The sequence below is a fragment of the Epinephelus lanceolatus genome, chromosome 4 (genome assembly GCF_041903045.1).
Source record: "Epinephelus lanceolatus isolate andai-2023 chromosome 4, ASM4190304v1, whole genome shotgun sequence".
NCBI classification, from domain to species: domain Eukaryota; kingdom Metazoa; phylum Chordata; class Actinopteri; order Perciformes; family Serranidae; genus Epinephelus; species Epinephelus lanceolatus.
Window position 1 is genome coordinate 44,536,894 of NC_135737.1, and position 23,524 is coordinate 44,560,417.

At 42.6% G+C, this 23,524-nt stretch overlaps 1 protein-coding gene across 3 annotated transcripts in view; it reads left to right on the forward strand.

Annotated features, from left to right (window-relative positions):
• The first annotated feature begins 9,301 nt into the window (after nt 1-9,301).
• The window catches only part of LOC117259231 (unconventional myosin-Ic-like), a 115,071-nt gene continuing 100,848 nt past the window's right edge, over nt 9,302-23,524 (forward strand). Inside the window, exons 1-2 of one of the 3 annotated variants that reach the window (XM_078167357.1) lie at nt 9,302-9,469; nt 9,556-9,812. In XM_078167357.1, coding sequence (XP_078023483.1) covers nt 9,723-9,812 — 90 coding nt within the window. In that variant the 5' untranslated portion in view covers nt 9,302-9,469; nt 9,556-9,722. Of the gene's footprint in view, nt 9,470-9,555; nt 9,813-18,560; nt 18,894-23,524 lie in introns of those variants that run through there. The other 2 variants (XM_078167356.1, XM_078167359.1) reach the window with 2 other exon arrangements.

A 23,524-nucleotide genomic window follows, 5' to 3' on the forward strand; every position in this document is an offset into this window, starting at 1 on the left:
CCGACTCGCTGCCTTTTTTACATTTGTCTTCAGAAAATACTGATGGTTTTGCAGCCTCTTGGCTCAAATATAGGGAACTGTTTTAACAAGATATTGAATGCAGGGTTCACAGGGTCATGGAAAACCTGGAAAAACATGGAATTTCACAATCACATTTTCCAGGCCTCTCTTTATAAGTCTCGCACAAGTTGACACCCTGCAGACCCAAACAGAATCTGCAGATTTTTTTATTTGTTTTCAGCGATGATCCAAAATTAAAATTTGTGGAATTTTGTGGGATTTTTTTTTTTTTTTCCGTAATGTAATAGACAATATTCAGGTATTATAACAATTGTTTTTGAGCCAAAATGACCTCACACAACACATTAAAACCTAAGATAAGTCAATAAAATCCTGAAAAATAAAATGTTGGACACATGGACGTTAGATACCCAGATCAACATCACTTTTCTTGTGCTGCTTTCTGATGCCTTTTGCAAGTTTTAGAAATGGAAGGTTCAATATGGAGCCATTAACAGTAAATCTTATGTTTGATTTATGATTGTAATTCTAACTTGAATACATGATTGTCACACACATGCACAAAGAGGTGGAGGACACTGACAACATTCTGAGTTTACAAGCAGCATCTGTATTCCTAAAATCTGGAGTCCTGGGGGCGCAGATACATATGGGTGTGGATATAATGAGTCGTGCACATTAGCACAGGCGTGTCTTCAGATCAGTGTCAGTCCTGGCTCTCTGAATGTAGATGAACAGTAGCAGAGTTGCTGCACAGAGCAGATGTTGCTTCTGGAGTCTGGTTGGCAACTGTGAGCACGATCATTAATTTATAAGTTCTATTTTTAGTGTCAGAGACAAATATAATCTGCAGCCTGTGGTTCTGCTGTGAGAGTGAAGCTGCTGCTGCTTCTGTGTGAGCAGCTGACGATGGCGACAGACGTCTGGTGACGTGCACGCAGCAGTCGTCAACACTTCCACACGAATGTTTCTGTGAGACAAAGATGGTGTCACTGCGTTTGTGTTGCCTGAGAATTAATCACAGATTAGCGACTACTGTGTGTCTTCATCTCAACTGTCTTTACCTCTGACTCTGTTTCTTTTTCAGGCACTCACGTACGTGCTCGCTCTGGGAGGAGCCTGATGCTTTAACCTTTTGGCTCCCTGGTGTCAGTTACTTGTAACCTCTGCAGCAGTTGCAACTCCTGCTACTGTTACATCATCCATAATAACAGCCCCAGCTCAGAGCTCAGCCTAAATTTAGACTCTCAGGTGAAAGTGGAGGAGCTGGTCAGACAGAAGGAGGGCAGCATGCAGCAAAATGACTTCCTGTGTGTGAACTGCTCAAGATATCTGACCATAAGGGTGACTCCCACCCTTTTTTATGTGCCGCCACTGCCAGGTTAGACTTTCTACTTGACCAGATTGTTGGGCCATGACAGCGTTACGAGAACACACATAGATTCCAGATAGATTTGCGGTGAATATTCCTGCTCCCCAGAGGATGAAACTTTAGGTTATTGTTGCCCCTGTGACCTTTAATCCAGCAGAACTATCAGGACAAAGTTGAGCAAGAAATTACAAAATCTGTTAAAATCTTAACGCCCTGCTGTCGGTCGGTGTTGGGCTGTTAGTAGTTGGTGCAGTGTGTCCTGTCCCATTGGCTTTTTTTGGCTGATTCAGCATGCTGAAGTGGCGACACCAGAGCCATAGAATAGTATTCAAGGGCTCTGGGTGACACAGAGCCTGTTAGTGATTGAAATCACTCTGACAGAAACAGTTAAGCTCAGTGCACGAGAAGAGAAACAGAAGTGAGGCAAGTAAACAAAAAGCTAAATTCAAGAGGGAGTGAGACCAAAACAAACTTCGTACATAAGGTAAAACTATTTTTCTTTAGCTACTGAGTTCTTTATCAGAAACGTCTCCTGATGGTTTGTGTTATTGTTCACTAATGCACAGTAAATATGTTCTTTCAACACTCGATTGTGTTGTTAATGTGCTAACTGGCTAACTAGCATCAAGATGGTGCTCTGGTTTCCCTTTCTGAGTGACGATTACAGATGACCGCCATCTGCTGATGTGGAGAGCTACTTCCTTTTGCGTACATGCTGGTATAAAGCACACCGGGTGCCACTGTCCGTTCCCATCTGCTTCGAGGTTGGACAAGGTGTTGTTGCTTCAGAGATGCTCTTCTGCACACCTTGGTTGGAACCAATGCTTATTTGACTTCCTGTTGCCTTTCTATCATCTTGAACCAGTCTGGCCATTCTCCTCTGACCTCTGGCATCAACAAGGCATTTTGGCTCACTGGATATTTTCTCTTTTTGGGACCATCCTCTGTAAACCCTAGAGATGGTTGTGCTGAAAATCCCAGTAAATACTCAGACCAGCCCGTCTGGCACCAACAACCATGCCACGTTCAAAGCCACTTAAATCACCTTCCTTCCCCCAACTCAGTTAGTGATGTAAAACCAAGAAGCTGCCACACATCAGACCCTCATGAGCCTCTGAGATTTGTTGACAGCCTGGTTACCACATGGTTTCTCCTCTGAGCTGCTTCTTGTAACATGAAACCTCAAGAGGGCAGCAACTTCCAGCTAATCTGACAATACATCCCTCAGCCCTGAAATAATTTCCACAGCACATGGTTGTGGATGTGCTGTGAGGTCCATAACAAAGTGCAACAGCTTGACTTTGCATTTACCCTGTGTGAGGACCCTGATGGTCAGAGGGGTGGGCTCAGGTTGGAGAGTCCTCCTCTACATCTGCAGCCTAATTGGCGTCCACTGGCTTCCTCTGCCTTCCTGTGGAAACTGTGGCGGCGTTCAGTTGTCGGGGCAAGATTACTGCTGGCAGAGTGTGACCCAGGGAACAAACGTCAATGAAATATTATGAACTTCCTCCTCTGCTGCAGAGACAGCAGATATAAATAGTCGGGGTTATTTTCAGGCAACACTTGTGAGATTTACTCAGCCCTGCACTCTTTTTCTCAACACATCTGCTACTTAAACACACTCTGCATCTTTTCTGTGTCCTTGAATCCAGAGTTGAAACTTTCTCTTAAAATTTAAATACATTTTTTAACCCTTTAAGGTCCTGCTGCACGGCTTGGTAGAGCAGATTTAGAGCTAATATAATGTGTTGAATTTGACTGATTGAGCTATCTGTACCTCTCGGTTTAGGTATGTTACGCTAAAATAATCCACTAGATGTCGCTGTGTCTTTAAATAATGTGCCTTTGCATTTTGTCTCCTACAGGAAGTTAGTGACATAAAGTCAATCCAGACATGAGGGCTCTGTGTGGAGGGATTTAAGAGGGATTTATAGTTGTGCAGCAGGTGTAGCCTACGCACTTGTGAGCATTTATTCTTGTGCGGTGGTGTGTCTGTGTCACTCTGCTGTTACACCTCCAAAACACTAGTTGGCAGCACGGCTTCTGTGAAGTGCTGTAAGGTTGAGTTGATTCAAAAACACACAAACACACATTAAACACACATTAAACATGGTTTAATAGAGACAGTTTCAAACACAAGTACACAAATCAGCTTCACTATAACTCGCAGCATTCACAGACAAACACTTGTCTTTATCTGGACACATTTTCCCCACAAATACAACATACAACACAAGTCTATGGCATTTTACATTGTATAAATTAGCCTAGTGGCTAGCTGACTTTTTCTCGACTCATATGAAGCCAGGGACAACAGCAACATTTAACAAAGGTAATGTTAAAAAATTCAGCTCCATTACAACTCACAAGGTTCACTGACAAAACAACTGTCTTATACTAAACATGTTTTCCAAACAAATACAACATGCTAACGTTATTAGCACAAGCCTATGGCATTTTACATTGTATAAATTAGCCTAGCAACGGGGAATAAAAAATTAAGGGAACACTTAAATCACACATCAGATCTTGATGAACAAATTATTCAAGTTAAAAATCTTTATAGATGTACACTGTATAATTTGTTGAGAACAAAATGACGTAACAATGGTCAGTGGAACCCAAAATCATCGACCCACTGAGGGCTGGCTTCAAAATCACACCGAAAATCAAAGTAAAAAACTGAACTCACAGGCTGAGCCAACTCATAATGTGACTCAGTAGTGTGTACGACCTGTGCGTGTCCTGGGGGATCTCCTCCCAGACCTGGATCAGGGCATCAGTGAGCTCTTGGACAGTCTGTGGTGGTACTTGGCGGCGTTGGATGCACCAAAACATAACGTCCCACACGTGCTCAGGTGGATGTAGGTCGGGGAACGAGAAGGCCAGTCAATGGCATCAGTGCGTTCATCATCTGGGAACTGGGCATTGTCCTGCACCAGGAGGAACCCAGGGCCCTCTGCACCAGGACCCAGGGCACTCTGCACCAGGAGGAACCCAGGGCCCGCTGCACCAGGAGGAACCCAGGGCCCGCTGCACCAGGAGGAACCCAGGGCCCTCTGCACCAGGAGGAACCCAGGGCCCTCTGCACCAGGACCCAGGGCACTCTGCACCAGGAGGAACCCAGGGCCCGCTGCACCAGGAGGAACCCAGGGCCCTCTACACCAGGAGGAACCCAGGGCCCTCTGCACCAGGAGGAACCCAGGGCCCTCTGCACCAGGAGGAACCCAGGGCCCGCTGCACCAGGAGGAACCCAGGGCCCTCTACACCAGGAGGAACCCAGGGCCCTCTGCACCAGGAGGAACCCAGGGCCCTCTGCACCAGGAGGAACCAAGGGCCCGCTGCACCAGGAGGAACCCAGGGCCCTCTACACCAGGAGGAACCCAGGGCCCTCTGCACCAGGAGGAACCCAGGGCCCTCTGCACCTATTTTACGCCTGTCACATGTGCTCAGTGTGAACCTGCTCTGTAAAGGCGGAGTCTCTGTAGCAGGTAAAGAACCCCACTCTGCTCCACCCACATGACGTGATGTGTTGTGTCTGTTTCCCATGTATTTCAGCTGTAAAACAGATGTAATGATCTGGGTGGGAAAGTAGGAAGACAAGTGCTTTTACGACTGTTATGTGACTGGAATTTACAGTAACTGTGGAGGAACTTCCTCTTTCCAAAGCCTTGCTTAATCAGCGCTTGAAATCCACATCATTATGATTGTTCACAGGCATCAGGTGGACGTCTTAGTGTCTTTATCACTCCCTCATGACTTCACCACAGATGATCTGTTTGTGATCGCTGTTTTATTTCACTTTCATTCTACGTGAAACAAAAGCATGTGTGTCGATCTCTGTTGTCAGTTCAAAACTATGTGTTTCTAAATTTAGAGTAAAAGTGGGCAGAGTGTTTGCTACAAAGCTGCGGAGTGTGTGTGTGTGTCGGTGTGTGTCAAGGCCGCAGGTTTCCTGTTGATGCCAGGCTGTCAGGAATGCCTCCAGCTGGGGTCAGAGGTCAAAGGATGTGTGTCACTGTCACTTCCCCCCCTCTCACCAGCAGCCTGCGATGCCGCTGCACACAGAACACACAAAGAGCCTGAGCCAAACTCACACTGAAAGACGGAGCATTCAAGTTCATGGCTTTTTTTTTATTACTGCTGCTGCTCAGTTAATATTTATTTTAATCCAATACAGGTACAAAGGTCTCATTTAAGCAAAGAAAGCTCATCAAATGTTTCAGCAACCACATCTGGCAACATCAGGAACGTTCATTATACACTGAACTGGCATTAAATTCATTATTGTAATATTTTTAAGTCAAGCGAATAGTCTGGTGAGTCAGACTGGAATCCTCTTCTTTTTTAAACATTAATTTCTGACAAAGACAGGCAGAAAATATGGGGGAGGACAGAACAGTGGTACAAGCCACTAGCTAGCTGCTCATTTATACAGTGTAATATGCCCAAAGCTTGTGCTAATAGCGTTAGCATGTTGTATTTGTGGGGAAATCGTGTCTAGTATAAGACAATTAATTTATTAATGAACCTTGTGAGTTGTGATTGTGTTGTAATTAACATTACTTTTGTTAAATGTTGCTGTTGTTCCTAGCTTTATATGAATAGAGGAAAACTTTGCTAGCCACTAGCTTGCCGCTAATTTCTACAATGTAAAATGCCATAGGCTTGTGCTAATAACGTTAGCATGTTGTATTTGTGGGGAAAACATGTTTAGTACAAGACAGCTGTTTTGTCAGTGAGCATTTTGAGTTATAATAGAGCTGGATTTTGTTATGTTACCTTTATTAAATGTTGCTGTTGTCCCTGGCTTCATATGAGTAGATAAAAACTCTGCTAGCTACAGGCTAAGTTATACAATGTAAAATGCCATAGGCTTGTGCTAATAACATTAGCATGTTGTATTTGTTTGGAAAACGTGTAGTATAAGACAGTTGTTTTGTCAGTGAACCCAGTGAGTTGTAATGGAGCTGAATTTTGTAACGTTACCTTTGTTAAATGTTGCTGTTGTCCCTGGCTTCACATGAGTAGAGAAAAACTCCAGTAGCCTCTAGGCTAATATGTATAATGTAAAATGCCATAGGCTTGTGCTAACTGTCCTAATTAAAAGTGTTCAGCTGGACAAAGATAGTGTGGCATTTATTGTGGCGACAGGAAACATTTCTCACTGATGTTGGCGCCGAATGCCGCAGTGAGCTGGTAGATACAGATCTGCAGGTGACAGGCTCAACACCTCCGACTCCTCAGCACAGAAACCAACTCATATTACTGAAACTATCTGAGCGTGTGCAGCATGACATCAGCTCCTGGCTGGTTATTGACCAACTTTATTAAAACAATGACAGGTTGTTTGGTTGCACTGTGAACAGACACACCAGCTGCTGAGCACTGTCTTTAATATTAAACTGCACTTACTGTAACCATAGTAACCATTATCATTATCCTGCATTTCTTAAGATTTATCCTCTCCACTCCATTAGCAGGTCCTTAGGTGGGAGCCACTGTTCTACAGTTGTGGTCAGGCCACATTTCGCCCCAAAAAATGATGATGAAATGCTCATTGTTCACAGAGGGCACAGAGCATACTGTGTCAAGGTACCTGGACGTCTGCCACGATGCTTGAGGAGAGCAAACAGGAATGCAGGGCGGAGCCTGGGGTCATCAGAGAGGTCAGCAGGGTCATCCACATCATGTGTGTTTGTCTACAGCTGTTTATATGACTCTGTCACACAGCAGAACAATGTCACATTTTACCCTTCACCTATCTGTCAGTATGATGTGTGTGTGATGGATCAGTGTGTGTGTGTGTGGCGTGTCAAGGCCCTGGTTGGTGTGGTCCTTGGGTACAGGAAGCGCACGGCCATGAGAGCACAAGTCCCTTATTTGTTTGTAGAAAGTGTGTGCCTACGCGTGCCTCTTGCTTGTATATCCTCGGGGAAGCACAAGTGAGTTCTGACATGCACACACACACACACACACACACACACATACGTCACACACACTCAATCTATTGGGCGGGTACTGGGAATGTCTGAGGCAGGATGCTAAGTCTAGGAGGAAACCCCGTTTAGACCAGCCCTGTGTGTGTGTGTGTGTGTGTGTGTGTGTGCACGCTTCATGTTAAACTTGTGGACCATTAATTATCCAGTAGGAGCTGAGGGGAAACAACAAGATGAAAAATAGTTCAGTGATTCCTAACCAGGAGTACTCGTACCTCGTACGTCAGGATGTCAGTTCTGCATGTGCCAGGAGGAATGTTGAAAGATTGCAGAGTAGCTCAACTAATATGAACAACAATTAATGTTCACAAACCAGTAGCAACCAGTAGCAACCAGTGGGTTCCTTAGGTCAGGGTCACACACCACTCACTGGGCCCAGTTTTTCAAACTATAGAGTATTAAATATCAGTCAAAATGTTCAAAATATACAGGATATAAAGTATTTAAGGTACAGAAAGCAAAAACCAGTGCCTCACAGAGTAACACTATAAGTAAGAGTTACTTAAAATGAACTAAAATGGTGGAAACATGTAGACTGATATTTAATGTTATATAGTGATATAACAATAAGAAGCAGCGCTGCAAATTATTTTGAGAAGATGACACTGCACTACATTGACAAGTGATCATGATATTGAAAAGTACTACTGCGCATGATGTTGTGAAAATATTGCACATTAAACTAAATAATTAAATAACTTTAAGATTAAATAGTTGAAGCTAAAAGTGATGACTACACAGCTGAAGTATATGGCTAACTAAATGGTGATAGATCAAAGGTGGAAAAGCAAAAAGTAACCTGATGGTTAAACAGTTGAAAAGGTCAGCTGATAAACAGTTTAACAACATTACCTAAAGGTCATTGATAAATAGATGAAAACTTTATCTAAAAATAATTTATAAATATTTGAAAACATTATCTAAAAGTAAATGATAAATACTTTAAAAAGTTAGCTTAAAGTAATTGATTTTTTTAATTATCTAAAATAATTAATAATTACTTATTGATTAAAGCAATTCATAAATAGTTGAAAAAGTTATATAAAAATACTTGATAAATACTTTAAATAGTTACCTACAAGCAATTTATAAATACTTAAAAATATATATAGAGAGTTACTACCAAAAATAAGTTATCTCAAAGTAATTTATAAATAGTTTTTAAAAAGTTCTTTAATAATAATTGATAAATAGTTAAATACGTTAGCTTAAAGTAATTGATAAACAGTTGGAAAAAAGTTATCTAAAAATAACTGATAAATAGCTAAAAATGTAACAAGAAAGCTTTTTTAAAAACATAGTTAAGAGCAATTTATAGAAAGTTTTTTTTAAAAAGTGGTCTAAAAATATTCGATAAAAAGTTTAAAAGTTAGCTAAAAGTAACTGATAAATTGCCGAAAAAAGTTACCTAAAAAATAATTGATGAATAGTTGAAAAGTAACAGATTTCAAAACATGATCTAAAAGTGATATATAAATAGTTTTTAAAAAGTTATTTAAAAAATAACTGTTAAATAGTTGAAAAAAGTGATCCAAAAATAATTAATGAATACCTAAAAAGTAACAGATAGGCTTAATACTTTTAAAAATAGTTACTGAAAGGTAAATTTTAAACAGTAAAAAAACCAAAGTTAGCTTAAAACAAAAAAAGTCAGAAACCGCTTAACTAGAACTTCTTGTTTTATTCACCAGCTAAGACTTCACACACAGAACGATGTCATAACTTAATACAAGATGACGCAGACGTGTTTACCACTCCCTGTGAGCACACACACTTTTATCTTTCCATGCACACACACACACACACACACACACACACACACACACACGGCAGTAAGACAAAAGACACATATCCTCTGCATGTGACATCCATCTCAGGCCGGGCCGAGCTCCATATCCTCCCCATGATCCCTCAACTCAAGAGGCAACATCCTCTGGCTGCAGCGAGGGGAAGCTGGCCTCACTGTGACTCTCCGCTCTGCAGCAGGTAACACCCCAACCCCAAACCTCAGAGCCAGAGCTACAAACCTCCAAACACTGCTTCACGCTTCTTGGTGTGGGTGAAACTTGTCTGTCAGGTAAGATCTCTGATGTGAACTATGAGGTATTTCACTTCACATGTACATAGGACAGAGATATGATCTATATGTGTGTGTTTATGAAGGTCTATCTGCTCTCAGGCGTCTATGGGACGGTCTTCAAGGCGTATCTTCTCTCTGCCTGACCTGAGGACTTGCCAACGGACCTGAGGAGAGAGGTGTGTTCAGACGGCACCAAACAAGTCGGACTCACTTTAAGAAAAGAGACGGTAAAACAGGAGAAACCAGCACGATGATGGAACTGAGGATCCAGCTGATCCCAACGGGGGAAATCATTCTTCCTCCGGGGAAGAACGGAGAGAACTACTGCCACAGCTGCAAGGTCAGTTCACACACTGTGTCCACGTCTGAGAGCTGATCTGGAGTCAGGTTTTTCCACTCGTCCTTCACTCTGATGGGTTTCAGTGGTGCTGACACAGCTGATGTTACAGGGTTCATCTCCCTCAGGGACGAGGCTGAGGAACATTTACATAATTTAAGAACTGTAAATTGCCTCAGAGTATAACTGTCTGTCATTTAAATTGCATTGATAAATCAGAACAGCTGTGTTTGGTAAATAAGTTTAAACCCCCTCTGGCTCCGAGCTGAGCACATGAAGAGGAAGGGATTTATGCAAAGTCACAATCAGTGCATCATAAATAGATTTGTTACAAACATCAGGAGAGTGAAGGAAGCTACTATGAATCATGGAAAACCTGGAAAAGTCATGGAATTTCACAATCCCATTATCCAGACCTTGAAAACTCATGGAATTTTGTTGATGTAATGACATTAATTGTTACAGGACTCTTCCCAGAGATAATATTCCCTGTAATGTAACTAGAGATGTACCGATACCACTTTTTCCTTCCCGATACCAATTCCGATCCCTGACCCTTAGGTATCTGCCGATACCGAGTACCGATCCGATACCAGTGCGTAAAATAAAAATGGATGGGATATGAATTGTTGTGTCTCAACTCCTAAAACTCTATATAAAATATTAAGAAATTAATACATAATAGTAGAATGAATGCCATAAAACTTTTTTTATTATTATTATTATTGTCCAGTGTTGACACAGATCAAGACACAGGTCAAAGAGCAGCCACACAATTTGGTAAAAAAGACATTTTAAAGGCTACAGTAGAATGCTTTTTAAACTCTGCTCCATTTCTGTTTCGTTTGCCTGTAGCGTGCGTATGCGTAATGACGTGAGGCATTATGTGGTATCGGATTGATCATAGGCTGTACTCGCCGATACCCGATATCGCATATTAGGCAGTATCGGAGGCATTTCCGATACTGGTATCGGTATCGGTACAACTCTAAATGTAACATAACGGTGAATGTATTTTCTGTAAGTTAGCTGTTGACATAACGTAGCTCTAATCTGCGTCAACTTAGGGTTTCATGATATATCGTTTCAGCATCGACACTGTGATGCACAATAGTCTCACTGAAGGACGTGCAATGTCAAGAAAGACAAATTAACTCAACTTATCTGATGCTTGATACAAATGTAAAACTTGCACAGTTCTCATTCTCCATGACTTATAGCAGCCAAGCCTTCTGCTTTTAGACGTTACGTGTATATGTGACGTAGTGTGGTGGTGGTTGTTATGGGAAGTGAGACTTTGCTGCATGTGTGTGTGGATAAAAGTACCGTCCTTGAAAAGTCATGGAAAGGTTCAGCCCATTGTCATCCTGAAGACGTCAAATACCACTGCTTTGTCAGTGATTGTGGCAGCAGACACCGACGCCAACAGGCGCCAACCCAAAATGACTACAAAGAAACACAAAACTACCAATAAAGACATAAAATTACGAGGGCTGTCAGCGTTAACACGTTAACCACAATGCGATCAAAGTCCGATCATACTGCGTTTTTGTTTTTCAATCGCATTCATCACGTGCTGCCATTTTCCCCCACCGTAGTTTCTGCTTCCTGCTGCCACAGTGATGGAATATAAGACACCACTGCACTTTTTTAACGACTCATTTCACTTTTAAAAAAAGTCCCAGGGGCTTCAGTTGACAAGTCAAAGTTAAATGCGCCTGCAGAGAAAAAAATATTTAGTGTCTCTGAGAGCTGCCTCTACTGTTGGTCAGTGAAGAAGAGTATGCTAGCTTTACCCTCAGCAGCAGGGCACGAAGTAAGACCGTGTCGTTTAGGCCACAGGTGGAAAGGAAGCAGAAGTCAGGAGGACGATCTTTGCTGTGATGTGTGTTCAGCCTATTATCATTCCAAAGTTGGCTAATACCGCTGCTTTGTCAGTGGTTTTGGCATCCGTGTCTGATATATCGCTGGGCTGTGTCAGTGTACGTGTCAGTGATGGAGCCTTTCACAGTGTTGTGATACACAGTTGGTTGGCCAGACGGCACCTGTCACGACAGTATGATATGTGTACAAGAGGCGTCAGTTGATATTGCGGCTGGATGGCACCTGTCGTGGTGGCATGATAAGCTGCTGGGCGGTGTCTGTTTTAAATGCTGCCAGTGATTATGTAATATAAGGAGCTGGAAAGTCCCTATGGGGTGTCAGGGAGGGGTGGTGAAGGGCCCCAACAAACCCTGGACTTTCACCAGGGAGCCCTCTGTTTGCTTCCTGTATGAATGCAGAGCCAAACCATGATGTGTTCCTCTAAACCTAACCACATGCTTTGTTGATATCCCATTGTTGTTTGTACATGGTGGAGCATTTAGCAGCTTAAGAGTCTAAATATTTCCAGAAGGAGTTAGTGGAGGATGAGGGTGGAGAATATTGTACTTATATTTATTAGATGACCCATATTGGATGCTAATGTTGCTCCCTTGTTTGCTGGATGTGCAACTAGCCAGCTGTTTGCTAATAAGGCGGCCATATAAATGTGAGAGGTGATAACATGTGTCAGTGTTTGTTTACAGATCAGTTGTTGTTGGTTTAATTAACAGATGCTCAACCACACAAACACACACACACACTCCACTTTACTCAAGCTACCTTCAAGGTGATTCCCATGGTACTGGTGTTGTCTGAAAGCTGTGAAAGGGGATTCTGGGAAATGTAGGAAATCACTAACTTAAGAAGACACAAGTTTACCGGGCATAAGCAGTTCTACTCAGACAGTCGTATCATGTCTTGGTGGCTCTGAAGAGAGCTTTCTAAAGTGAGAATATAACCCTGATGATGTCATTATTATCCCAGCTCAGGAATGGAGACAACAAAATTATATATAACATATTATTAAACAGATTATTTTGTAACAGAAACCTGTGTGACACACTGGGGGCATCTGGTTTGAAAGCTTTAGCACTTTTGCCTCAGTGATGTTTCCACACAGGAATAAGACGTACGAAGAGACGTCCATCTTTAAAACATCTGACCTGTGTTAAATATGTGATCCTGTCTCATGTAGGAGGGTGGTAATAAAGACAGCTGCTGTCTCACAACTATAAATCCTGTATCTGAGGAATGAAGGGAGTGGGCCTGTCACAACCGATCCTCCCGTGGTATAAGGTACCATTTGGTACAGTAAAGCGTGGGCTGGCGCAGGATTAGGATGTATAGCAGGAGGAATGTGGCGGTTAATGCAGCGCACTGTGCGCCGGTCAGTGATGACTGGGGAGGTGTGGAATTTACTGTAGCCTGGATGGGAGGAAACAACAAAGACATTCCTGTACACAGCTTCAGTTTTTCCCCGTCCAACATTCCTCCGAGGTCAAATCACGCCGCATCCGTGTGTGTGTGTGTATATGTATGTGTGTGTGTGTCAGGGTCATCAATTGTTTACTAAACTATGACCAAGACTCTATGGTGAGCTGTGTTTGTCATTTGTATTATTTGTAGCCTTTGTACATAGACGGACTACTGAAATGAGCTTATCGGGCACAGACCCAGGGGCCCAAAGTTTCAGGGTCCCCCGACATCACCTGCAAAATGTCACTCAAATTAACAGAAACCAACCAGTAAGAGACTCAAAGAGATACAGAGGAACTGCAAAGGAACTGCAAAAGACACAAAATGACCTCAAAGAGACACAAAATGACCATGAAGAGACACACAATGATAAAAAAAAAGTAAAAAATAACCATAAGCGAAATAAAATTATGACAAAAAGACACAAAATTACCTCAAAGAAACAAAAAAAAGACTAAAAAGACACAGACTTACCTAAAAAACAACACAAAATTGCCTCAAAGAGACACAAACTGACTAAAAAGAGACATAAAACTACTATTTAAAGACACAAAATTCCCTCAAAGAGACACAAAATGACAACAAAAAGACATAGCACTACCAATAAATACACAAAATTACCCCAAAGAAACACAAAACGAATAAAAACACACAAAATTACTAGGTCTGTCAGCGTTAACCCTTTAACCACGATACACTCCATCCTCTTGGACCACCTTAAGCATGTTGTTAGCAGTCAGGGACTGGCCCCACAGTGGTTTGTCTCCTTCCTACAAAACTGATCTGCCTCAGTTTCAGTCGACGATGTGCCTTCTTCCTTTGCACCCATCTCCTGTGGCGCACCACAAGGCTCCATATCAGGCCCCATGTTATTTTCCTTGTATATGCTTCTCTTGGGGTCTGCCTTTAGGAGGAATAATATCTCTTACCATTTTTACACAGACAACACTCAGTTGGATCGCAAAAGGCTTTCTTCAACTTAACCAGGATAAAACAGGGCCTGTCCCAATACCCACACTTCCCCTAGAAATACCCACTTGCACTTGGTTGTGCGCGTTCATGTTTAGGCTAGTGGTGTCCCAAAACAGAACTGAGGTAGTGGAAGTGGTTTCCCACACTTAAAACCCGCCCTAGATTCCAAGGGAGCCCTGACCCACACTTTCAACCAAGTGGAAGATGAAATTTCCCAGAACACCTTGCGAAGTCAGCAACTTTGGCAAGTTTTGGAAAACAATTTGTTACTGTACGATCGGAATGTAGGCTATACAAACAACAGATAGTTGGACAAGCGCAAACTCATCAGCAACTCTGTTGAACACAGCGTCAAAATATTTAAACAAATCGACTTACCCGAACAAGATCGATCAGAACTAGAAGACGCCGTAGGCGCCTCCTGTTTTCAGCATTTCTTCTCCGTTGATTCATTGGATGGAGAAGAATAAACGTAGCACACGCCACAACACAAGCGCTGGAGCCGGCATTTTCAAACCTGAATGACTACCGGTATCTTGTGTTGCTACTACGCGTGATGTATGCCTGCATGCCTACTATGTGTGACGTATGCCTGCACATTGGCCACGCAGATTTGCCTGAAGTGGTGTCTCATTTCTTAGGGAAAGATCTCTATCTTAATATTTCTCACTTCCCTCATCAAGGGTTATCTCGCAAACAAGGGCACTCAATACCAAGTGGAAGATTTAAGTGGTAGAAATGGGATTGGGCCTTAATCTTTGGCCTAGCTGTCAAGTCTGCTTCCACGATCAGTGCCTGCGGGTCTCTGTTATTAAACGTAAAATCAAATGCGAAAAATATTGGTGTATTCTTTGATTCTGGTTTAAAATTTGCTAAACAAATCAAAGGTCACTCGCAAAATTAAAACCTCTCCTGCCCGTCAAAGATTTGAGATTTTAGCCCAACGCTTTTATTTCCTATGGTTAGACTGTTGCAGTTCCCTCTGTGTAGGAATCAGTCAGTCAGCCCAGTACTGGCCTCTCCTCACTGGTAACCAGTGAAGTACAGAATTGATTTTAAAATTCCATACCGTCTCATATTGATCTGACTCTCAGGGACAATGACTGTTGTGATTACGTGGAGTTCACCTGACCAGTTTAGCCTCCAAAGAGATGGATGACAAACTCTGTTGGATCTGCTCTCTGCATTATATAAAGGAAATCTTAAAGTCAGGAAAGTTCTGGAGTTAAAACTAAAAATAACGTGAGCATGGCTAAGTTTGGCAGCGTCAGTGTTTCCTGGTTGTGGTTCAGCGGAGGTGGAGTTTGGAGAGTGAAGGGGCCGGTGTGGAGGTTGAGGGGGGGTCAGTGTCACGACCGGCCTTTCCGTCCAGTACAGCCTGTCTGTCTAACATTGCCTTGTCAACAGGATATAACCTGTGTGTGTGTGTGTTTGTGTGTGTGTGTGTGTGTGTGTGTGTGTGTTAGAGTGTGTGTGTGTCAGAGAATGCCATTGCCAGGCTGGATCGATCACTCCCCCCTCTGGCAGTGCGGCCATATTACAGCCCAGTGACACTGACAGCGAACTGACCAGCTGGTCGAGGTCACCTTCTCATGGGCAGGGCACATGTTGCATAACTCTGCAGTGAGATCTGAGATGACACAGAGAGGAGCTGCTGTAGAGTGATTTTTCTTTTTTATTTCATCTTTATCAAGTTGTATGCAGCACACTGACCTCCTAAACTTTATTATGTGAAGGACCCTGTAACAGATACACACTCCCAGGGCTGCAGGTGCTGCTGTGGACACTGAGGTCATGACACAGGGAACACAGGGAACACAGGGAACATGTCGCCCTTAATACTAAGAACGTGCATTTGTCCTCCCAGGTGACGTTGTCAGGCCGGGGCGTCTGAGGCTTTAGCTTTGAATGTTTTATTAATGCCCCAGGATCTAAAGATATAGGCTATAAATATATTTCAACAATAAGAAAAGCCCTAATTAATAATATATTTTTTAAAAGCCCAGCATGGAATAATCTGTCATTTCATTTATGTAAACTGCAGTTATACATCATCATTTATAAGTTGATTATATTTTGTATTATTAATCTGAGTCTTCAAAGTAACAACAGCAGAAATATAAATGTAGTGGAGTGAAACAATATTTGTCTCTGACATGTAGAGGAGTATAACATAGCATTAAATGAAGATGCAGAAGTACAAGTACCTTAAAAATTCTCAAAATTTCAATGATAGCAGTTGCAAAGTTTCTACTCAGTACTAACAACTAATATTTTTAATAGGGGTGGGAATCACTGGAGGATCCACGATATTATCACAAAACAATATGTTGCGATATGCTGAGTATTGCGACAAAATATACTGTGATTTATCAACTTTTTATGAACTGTAAATTACATTCCCAAAGGAAAACTTGTTTTATCTAACAAGATAAAGTTTCCAGTCTGTTCATCTCACCTCAGCAGCAGCAAACTGTACCTACTGGCTACCTACAGTTTAATTTCTATTTGTAATATTAATAATATATACAATAAAGAATCGATACTTGGCACTGTGTGACGATACGATATTGCCACACAAATACATCACGGAACAATTGTCACCGCTCTCAGTAACAGCTTACCAGCTCTGAACCATAGTTGGGAACGCGCTGGCTTTTAGCTTGGCTCGTTATTAGCTGGTAACTAGCTTCTCGCGGTCTGGACTGCTCTGCAGAAGGAAGCATGGCGAGGCGTTCAGGTGCTGTTCACCAACAACGGCTTTATTGCAGTCTTTACCACAAAGAAACAAACATGGCCGTCTCATGAGGTTTAACGGCCCTGAGCTCATCTAGTCACTGAATTCTGCTGCTAACATCACTGTTTGCCTCCTGCTTTCTTCACCATGACACCCAGAGAAAGCTGCTTCCCTCCACATACTTGTCACACCCTCACAGGTTACCCACAAGGCCACCGACCTTAAAGGGGAAAAAGGGTGAGCAGGTAACAGACCCCTAGTTTTTAACATCACAATTTATAATCCTTGATGTCCTCAGATTGTAGAAACGCCCCTGGTCCCCCCATGTGGAAATATGAAAGTGGCAGAGGACATTTGCTTTGATGAAGTTAGACATTTCCACCATAAATTCATGCAGAAATTAAAAATGGATGCATAAAATAGAGAGCAAGAAATTAAGTGTTTGATGCTCAGAACGCCACCTTTTGTACACGTCCCCCCAGCATTGTATTGCAGTAGCTCCCAGAGGTTCAGCTGGGTGTTTAGCACTGCTATAAAAACCCTTCGCCTCTCTGAAATGTTTTCATTTTAAATTCTAGGGCAGGGTCAGCAAACTTTTGGATTTGGTGTCCATAGCTCGCCTCGCTCGGGAGATTCAAGACTATCCACCGCTGCTGAGGTTCATTTAGACGTGACCTCAGGTCATAGATGTGGTTGACAAAATAAAAACTTCTTTTTTGAATTCTGTGTATAGGCTACACATTTTTTACAATAAGACAGTGTACGAATTTTAGAATAATTATTATTACGTAAGGTATTTTATTTATTTATTCCAATTTTTAATTAATTTTTTAAGTCACGGGGAGCTAATGGAGACGGTGTGAGGAGCTGCATGTAGCTCTGGAGCTGCAGGTTGCCTTCCCCTGTTCTAGGGAGTGAAAATGATAGTGAAAGTGAAACAGTTTGTCAGCCTGGGACTGGGGACACCTCACAAAATTCCCCTTGGACCCCCTGGAGGTTACTCCATTACTGCTTTAGACATTTAATTAATAAAATATAATATAATCACCCTGGTGTCTCAGTCTTGTCCTGAGGGAGGAGACTGTCTCAGCTGCTGTGGGGAGGAGCTCTGCTCAGTCTGCAGACTCAAGGTGCAGTGACATCCTTACAGACAGCAGAGGGTAGGAGAACTCTTTGAAACTGATATCAGCAGCTGCGAGAGCAGTTTGATGCAGTTTGATTACACCACTGTGGTTTAATATGCAGCTGAATTACACTGCATGGAGGAGAAAGATTAATTTAGCGCCAAACTCTGCACAAAAATGTGGTTGTTATGTTGATATCTGACATTTGTGCACACTTTGCGTGTATCACACAGCAGCAGCAGCCAGATGATAAAGTTTTATGTTTGATTTTTTTTTAAAAAATTTTTTGTTAAACCACTGGAAATTATTTCTGCAGGTTTAATCAAAGTCTGTGACTGATGGTGAGATGTGCTGCAGATGATGCAGAGCAAACAATGACGACACGGTGCATGCCTCGTCTAAAATAAACCCTATCAGTCATGCACGAGCTGTGGGCTGGGTTTTTGGTGAACTTCCTGGTAGTTCAGGGCTGAGCTGCCCTGCACTGAGAGAAAAGGAAGAAGGGGGAAATTACCACACCACTCCCAGTGGGGGTGCAGGGGAACAACTGAACCACACACTGTCTGTATCTTACCTCACTTTAACACCATTATAAATGAGTCTCAGCTCTGGTATATGCTCATGTGTGTGTGTGTGTGTGAGGAGGTGAAGCCCTGTGCTGAGGCTGCAGTCTGTGAGAAACCACAGTTGGACTGGAGCCCACAGTGGGAGTGCTGGTCTGTGCTGGGAGTGGTGGGAGGGTCCGGAGGAACCCGGCAGCACTGTACGCTACCTACACACACACTCACACACACACTAGTCACTAACTGACGGACTGACCGGGCTCACACACTCTCAGCGGAGGGACTGAACCAAATATCTGGACCATAAGAGGAGACACCACCTCACTGACTTTGACTCGGCTCATTTAAGGTACGTTATTTTACCACAAACACACAGTTACTGCGTCCTTTGCGTTACTTTCACTGTCACTGTAACGGTAACGGCTACACTTCATTTCCCTAACAGTTACTTAAAATGGCAGAGGGGTTGTATCAGTTACGTTTGTGACATTTTGGAAAGTTTCCGCAGAGTAATTTGTGACATTGCAGCATGCTTGAGTGAGTGGGCAGACAGCCCTGATGCGTGCCATATGGGGGGGAAAACGCTGCGCCGAATTCCATTAGAAAAAGCGTCAATTTAACACTACACCAACTTTTGGCTACTTATACACTCGGATAAACATAATTTAATACGTACATCAACTCAGTGAGAGCTGCTGATCAGTTCGGCATATGTTTAACATGCTAATTCTGTACTATTTTGATAATATTCAAGCGTATACACTCGACCTGTCTACGGCTACTCCATATCCGCCATTGCCAGAATGTTGTATTGTGGTGCGATTGCGGTTTGGTGATCTAACCAATCGAAGTGCAGACGTTGCAAAGTTTTTTTAAACACCGGGTTGTGTGTTTTATATGTAAACAGTTGTTGCTAGCTGTTATTATTCTTAACGTGTGTTCCGTATGGTTTGTTCGTTGACCCCAAATTTCAGCTATATATTGAATGAAACTGTCCTTTCAGTTCCAGCTGTAAGCTCATGTGAGTTTGACTCTTTACAGGCAGGGTTGTGAACTTTCAGCCACGTACTGATTTGGCCTGCAGCCTACAACTTCAAATCCTTCAGGTTGGGGTTGTCTTTTTATAGACGCCAGACAGACACAGATTAAGACAGGTAACTAAAGTCATGTCACACCTGTGAGCACGGGGCTGCTGTGAAGTCACTACATGTGTCAGGAGGGAGGGTTGTTTCTAACTGCAACACAAGCCATAATCAGTGGTGTTGTGGAAAATGAATGGTTGGTTACTGTCTTTGTCGTATGGATATCAACCATGGACATGTTGCTCTGTATTTTGTTCCTGCAAATATCTTTCAGCTGTCGGGTGAGAAAGTGCATGTCCACCTGGTAATGTGTGTTTGCACGTGATGTAAACCAGTGATACTCAACTCAAGGCTCGTAGGCCGAATCTGGCCCCAATAAGGTGCCAGGTGTCCTCCCAACTAGGAGCAGGCGATATGGCCCTAAAATAATATCACAAGCTGAAAGAGTTAAATATTTTAAAATACATAGCTAATTTGTTTGTCGATAGTTTGGTCTGTGACGGAAGGTCCATATTGCATATCTCGGACTTCTTGAAATCTGTTCATCTTCACTCTGATAATTAGTAAAACAGAAGTGACCCACCCAGCAGGGAGGAAAAGACAAAATAACCCGTGTTGTTCATTAGGATTTTTGAAACCAAAACCAAAAAGGAGAAGTGTGAAGGAATAAACCAGATAGGACAGCCTATCCTACAGGGGTCAAACTGCTTAGAGTAGCTGCCCTGTTGCTTGAAGGTCACATAGAGATCAGGACCTCCCAGTGTCCCCTGGCTGCCTGCAGCTGCTGCTGAGGTGACTGTCACTCTGCTGTAAGTTTGATGTAAGCTCCTTTAAGTGACAGCTTGTTATTGGAGATGATTGGCTTTGAAGGCAGAGTAGAAAAGACAGCATCGGCCGGCACAGAGTTTTTATGTTCACCTCTGATGTATAGGGTTCGCACGGTCATGGAAAACCTGGAAAAGGCGTGGAAGATTTTTGTTGTTTGTAAGGAAATTAACTGTTATAGTCCCGAGGATAATATTCCATGTAATGTGACATATGGCAAATTTATTTTCTGGCCAGCAGTTGCAGCAGACACAGTGAAATGCAGTGAAGTGAAAGGGTCCTTGAAAAGTCATGGAAAAGTTTCTAATCTTGTCCATGAATATGTGTGGGGAACCCTGAATTTAACTGTCTAATTTAAGAGTGGTGGCTATTCAAAGGCAGTGCAGCGATCAGATGTTTCAGTAGCCTGCACCGTTCTCTAACTTGGCACACGACACACATCAATGTGCTGCTGTCAATACATTTTTCCAAAGCAGTTCCCCCTGTCGTATGCTCCCGGGTGAGATGTAGTTTCCATCGGAGTGATGTGGCGTAGATGGTTTAAGGCCGGCTTCTCCCTCAGAGCTTTGCTTCAGGCTTTTTATAATCTCGCTGGGCTGGGTCTTTGGTCGTATTCCTGGTTCGTGGCTGTGACAGAGCTGTGGTGAGAGTGGTGCTGGGTATTTTGGAGTCAGAATGAGCTTTCCCTCCAAATGTCAACCTGCTTCTGCGTGGTTAGGCATTTTCCCTTTGGCACTGTATACTTATGTAAGCAGAGACGCATGGTGTGTGGAGTAGTTGAGTTTGTATGTATGCGGATTCCTTAACTTTCCAATTCCATATTTCAAGGAGGATCTAGTGAGATAGTAAAATATAATGAAATCAAATGGGGATCCCAAGAACCTTCCCATTGACCTACTATGAGAACCACCAAGTTCTGTTTTGGCGGATGTAGGACCTGCTGTTGACAGGGTGAAGGTTTCCCCGGTCATATAGTCTCTCAGTGACATGTGTTGTGGATCCTGGGTGGAACCCATAGGATACACCTGACTGCTTGGCTGTTAGCCATACCTTCACCATCACCTCTACTACAGGAAACACTCTCACGTTCACATATGCACTCACACAGACTTGAACTGTGTTATAGGAAATGCTCAGGGGGATTTATTGACACTTTAATGACCTTGTGGACATCAACAAAGGGCATGGCCGTCAGGCTGGAGGAAGTTTACACCACACACAAATGAGAGAAATGGGCAAAACACTCTTGTCATTACCGATGAGGGATCATGACCTTGTAACTGCACATATGTAGTCCTGCTGCTTGATTGAGCTGCCTGCATTAGGGGTTTGGATTTAGACATACATGTAACTTTTTGAAATATAAAGTTTTGCTTTAAATGGCAATAGTGAGAGCTAAAGCTTAGCTCTATCTTGAGTTTGCACTGGAAAAACAATAGAAGTCAATGGAATAGCTAATCATTTTAGCAAATACACTTAGTGACATAACCATGAGAGTGTACGCCCTCAGCCAGCTGATTGAATTGGAAGCGGCATAAAGACAGGCTTCCCAGTTTAAAGGGATAGTTCAGATTTTTTGAAGCGGGGTTGTATGGGGTACCTATCCATAGACAGTATATTACACACAGTAGATGTCAGTCAGCACGCCCCCAGTTTAGAGAAGCAGGCTGGAGTCTGACATGGAAGCTAAGCAGTGTACTGCTGTGGAGGGTGTTTTAGCCACCTAAATAAATTACTATCAATTAATTGTACGCAAAAGTGAGAGTATTTTCTCAGTTTTATCTTTATGTCAGGCAGTGATTTCCAACGGGAAAATGAAGCCTTTCTATCTCTCTCTTCAAAGCTAGACTCCACTGAGAAAAACAGTGATTTAACACTGCTGAACACAGGAGCTGCTGGTCTACTGCTGCTTCGATCAGTTAGTTAGTTTGTGTTATTGTGTGACTTTGGCGTTTAAACAGGTTAGTTCAGATTCACAAGAGTCACACAATAACACAAACTTAACTACCTGATTTAAGCAGCAGTAGACCACCAGCTCCTGTGTTCAGCGTGCTAAAATTACTGTTTTTCTCAATGGAGTCTGGTGGCTTTGAGGAGGGCATACTGTAGATTTGGAACTGCAGCCACAATGGCTAGTTGTTTGGGGCCAAGAACAATTACTTCGTTTTTGTCTGAATTTAACATCAGGAAATTGGTGCTCATCTAGGTTTTTATGTCTTTAAGGCAATTATGAAGTTTAGTTAATTGATTAGTTTCTTCTGGCTTCATCGATAAATACAATTGCGTATCATCCGCATAACAATGGAAATTTACAGAGTGATTTCTAATGACATTACCTAAAGGAAGCATATATAGAGTGAATAGGACTGGTCCGAGCACAGAACCTTGTGGAACTCCAAAACAAACTTTAGTATGTAAGGATGATTCATCGTGAGCATGAACAAACTGAAAATGATCAGATAAATAAGATTTAAACCAGCTTAGTGCAATTGCAATTGAAATGGACTCATTGCGCTGAAAATACTCTCAATATAGCGTACACTTGAGGCGCCCAGTAGCTCAGTGGGTAGAGTGGGTCTTGTGTACAAAGGCAATGTCTTGGCTGCAGGTTTGATTCCAACCTGTTGAACTTTGCTGCATGTCATCCCCCTCTAACTCTCCCCATTCATGCTTAAAACTGTCCTATCAAATAAAGGCAAAAGCCAGAAAAATAACCTTGAAAAATGTATTTATATAGCACATACTTGAAGTGATAATGAGTTTTTAAGTAGGACTTTGTTAAGGTCTAAAAAATGCATGTTGTTGCTGACCCGTCCACAGCAGGAGATTACTTAGCTGCTATGTCTGATGCCTGCCTGCTTTTCAAAGCGGGGGCGTCTTGACTAACACCTACTGTAATACACCGTCTATTGATAAGTACCCCATACAACCCCACTTCAAAAAATCCAAACTGTCCCATTAACTTTCTCGAAGCCAACTAAAATCTAACTTACACAACTCCATGTTTAAGTTCAGTCATGGGACATCCAGCTGTTTCCTGTCGTACCCATTACACCAGATGTGCCTAGTTTAA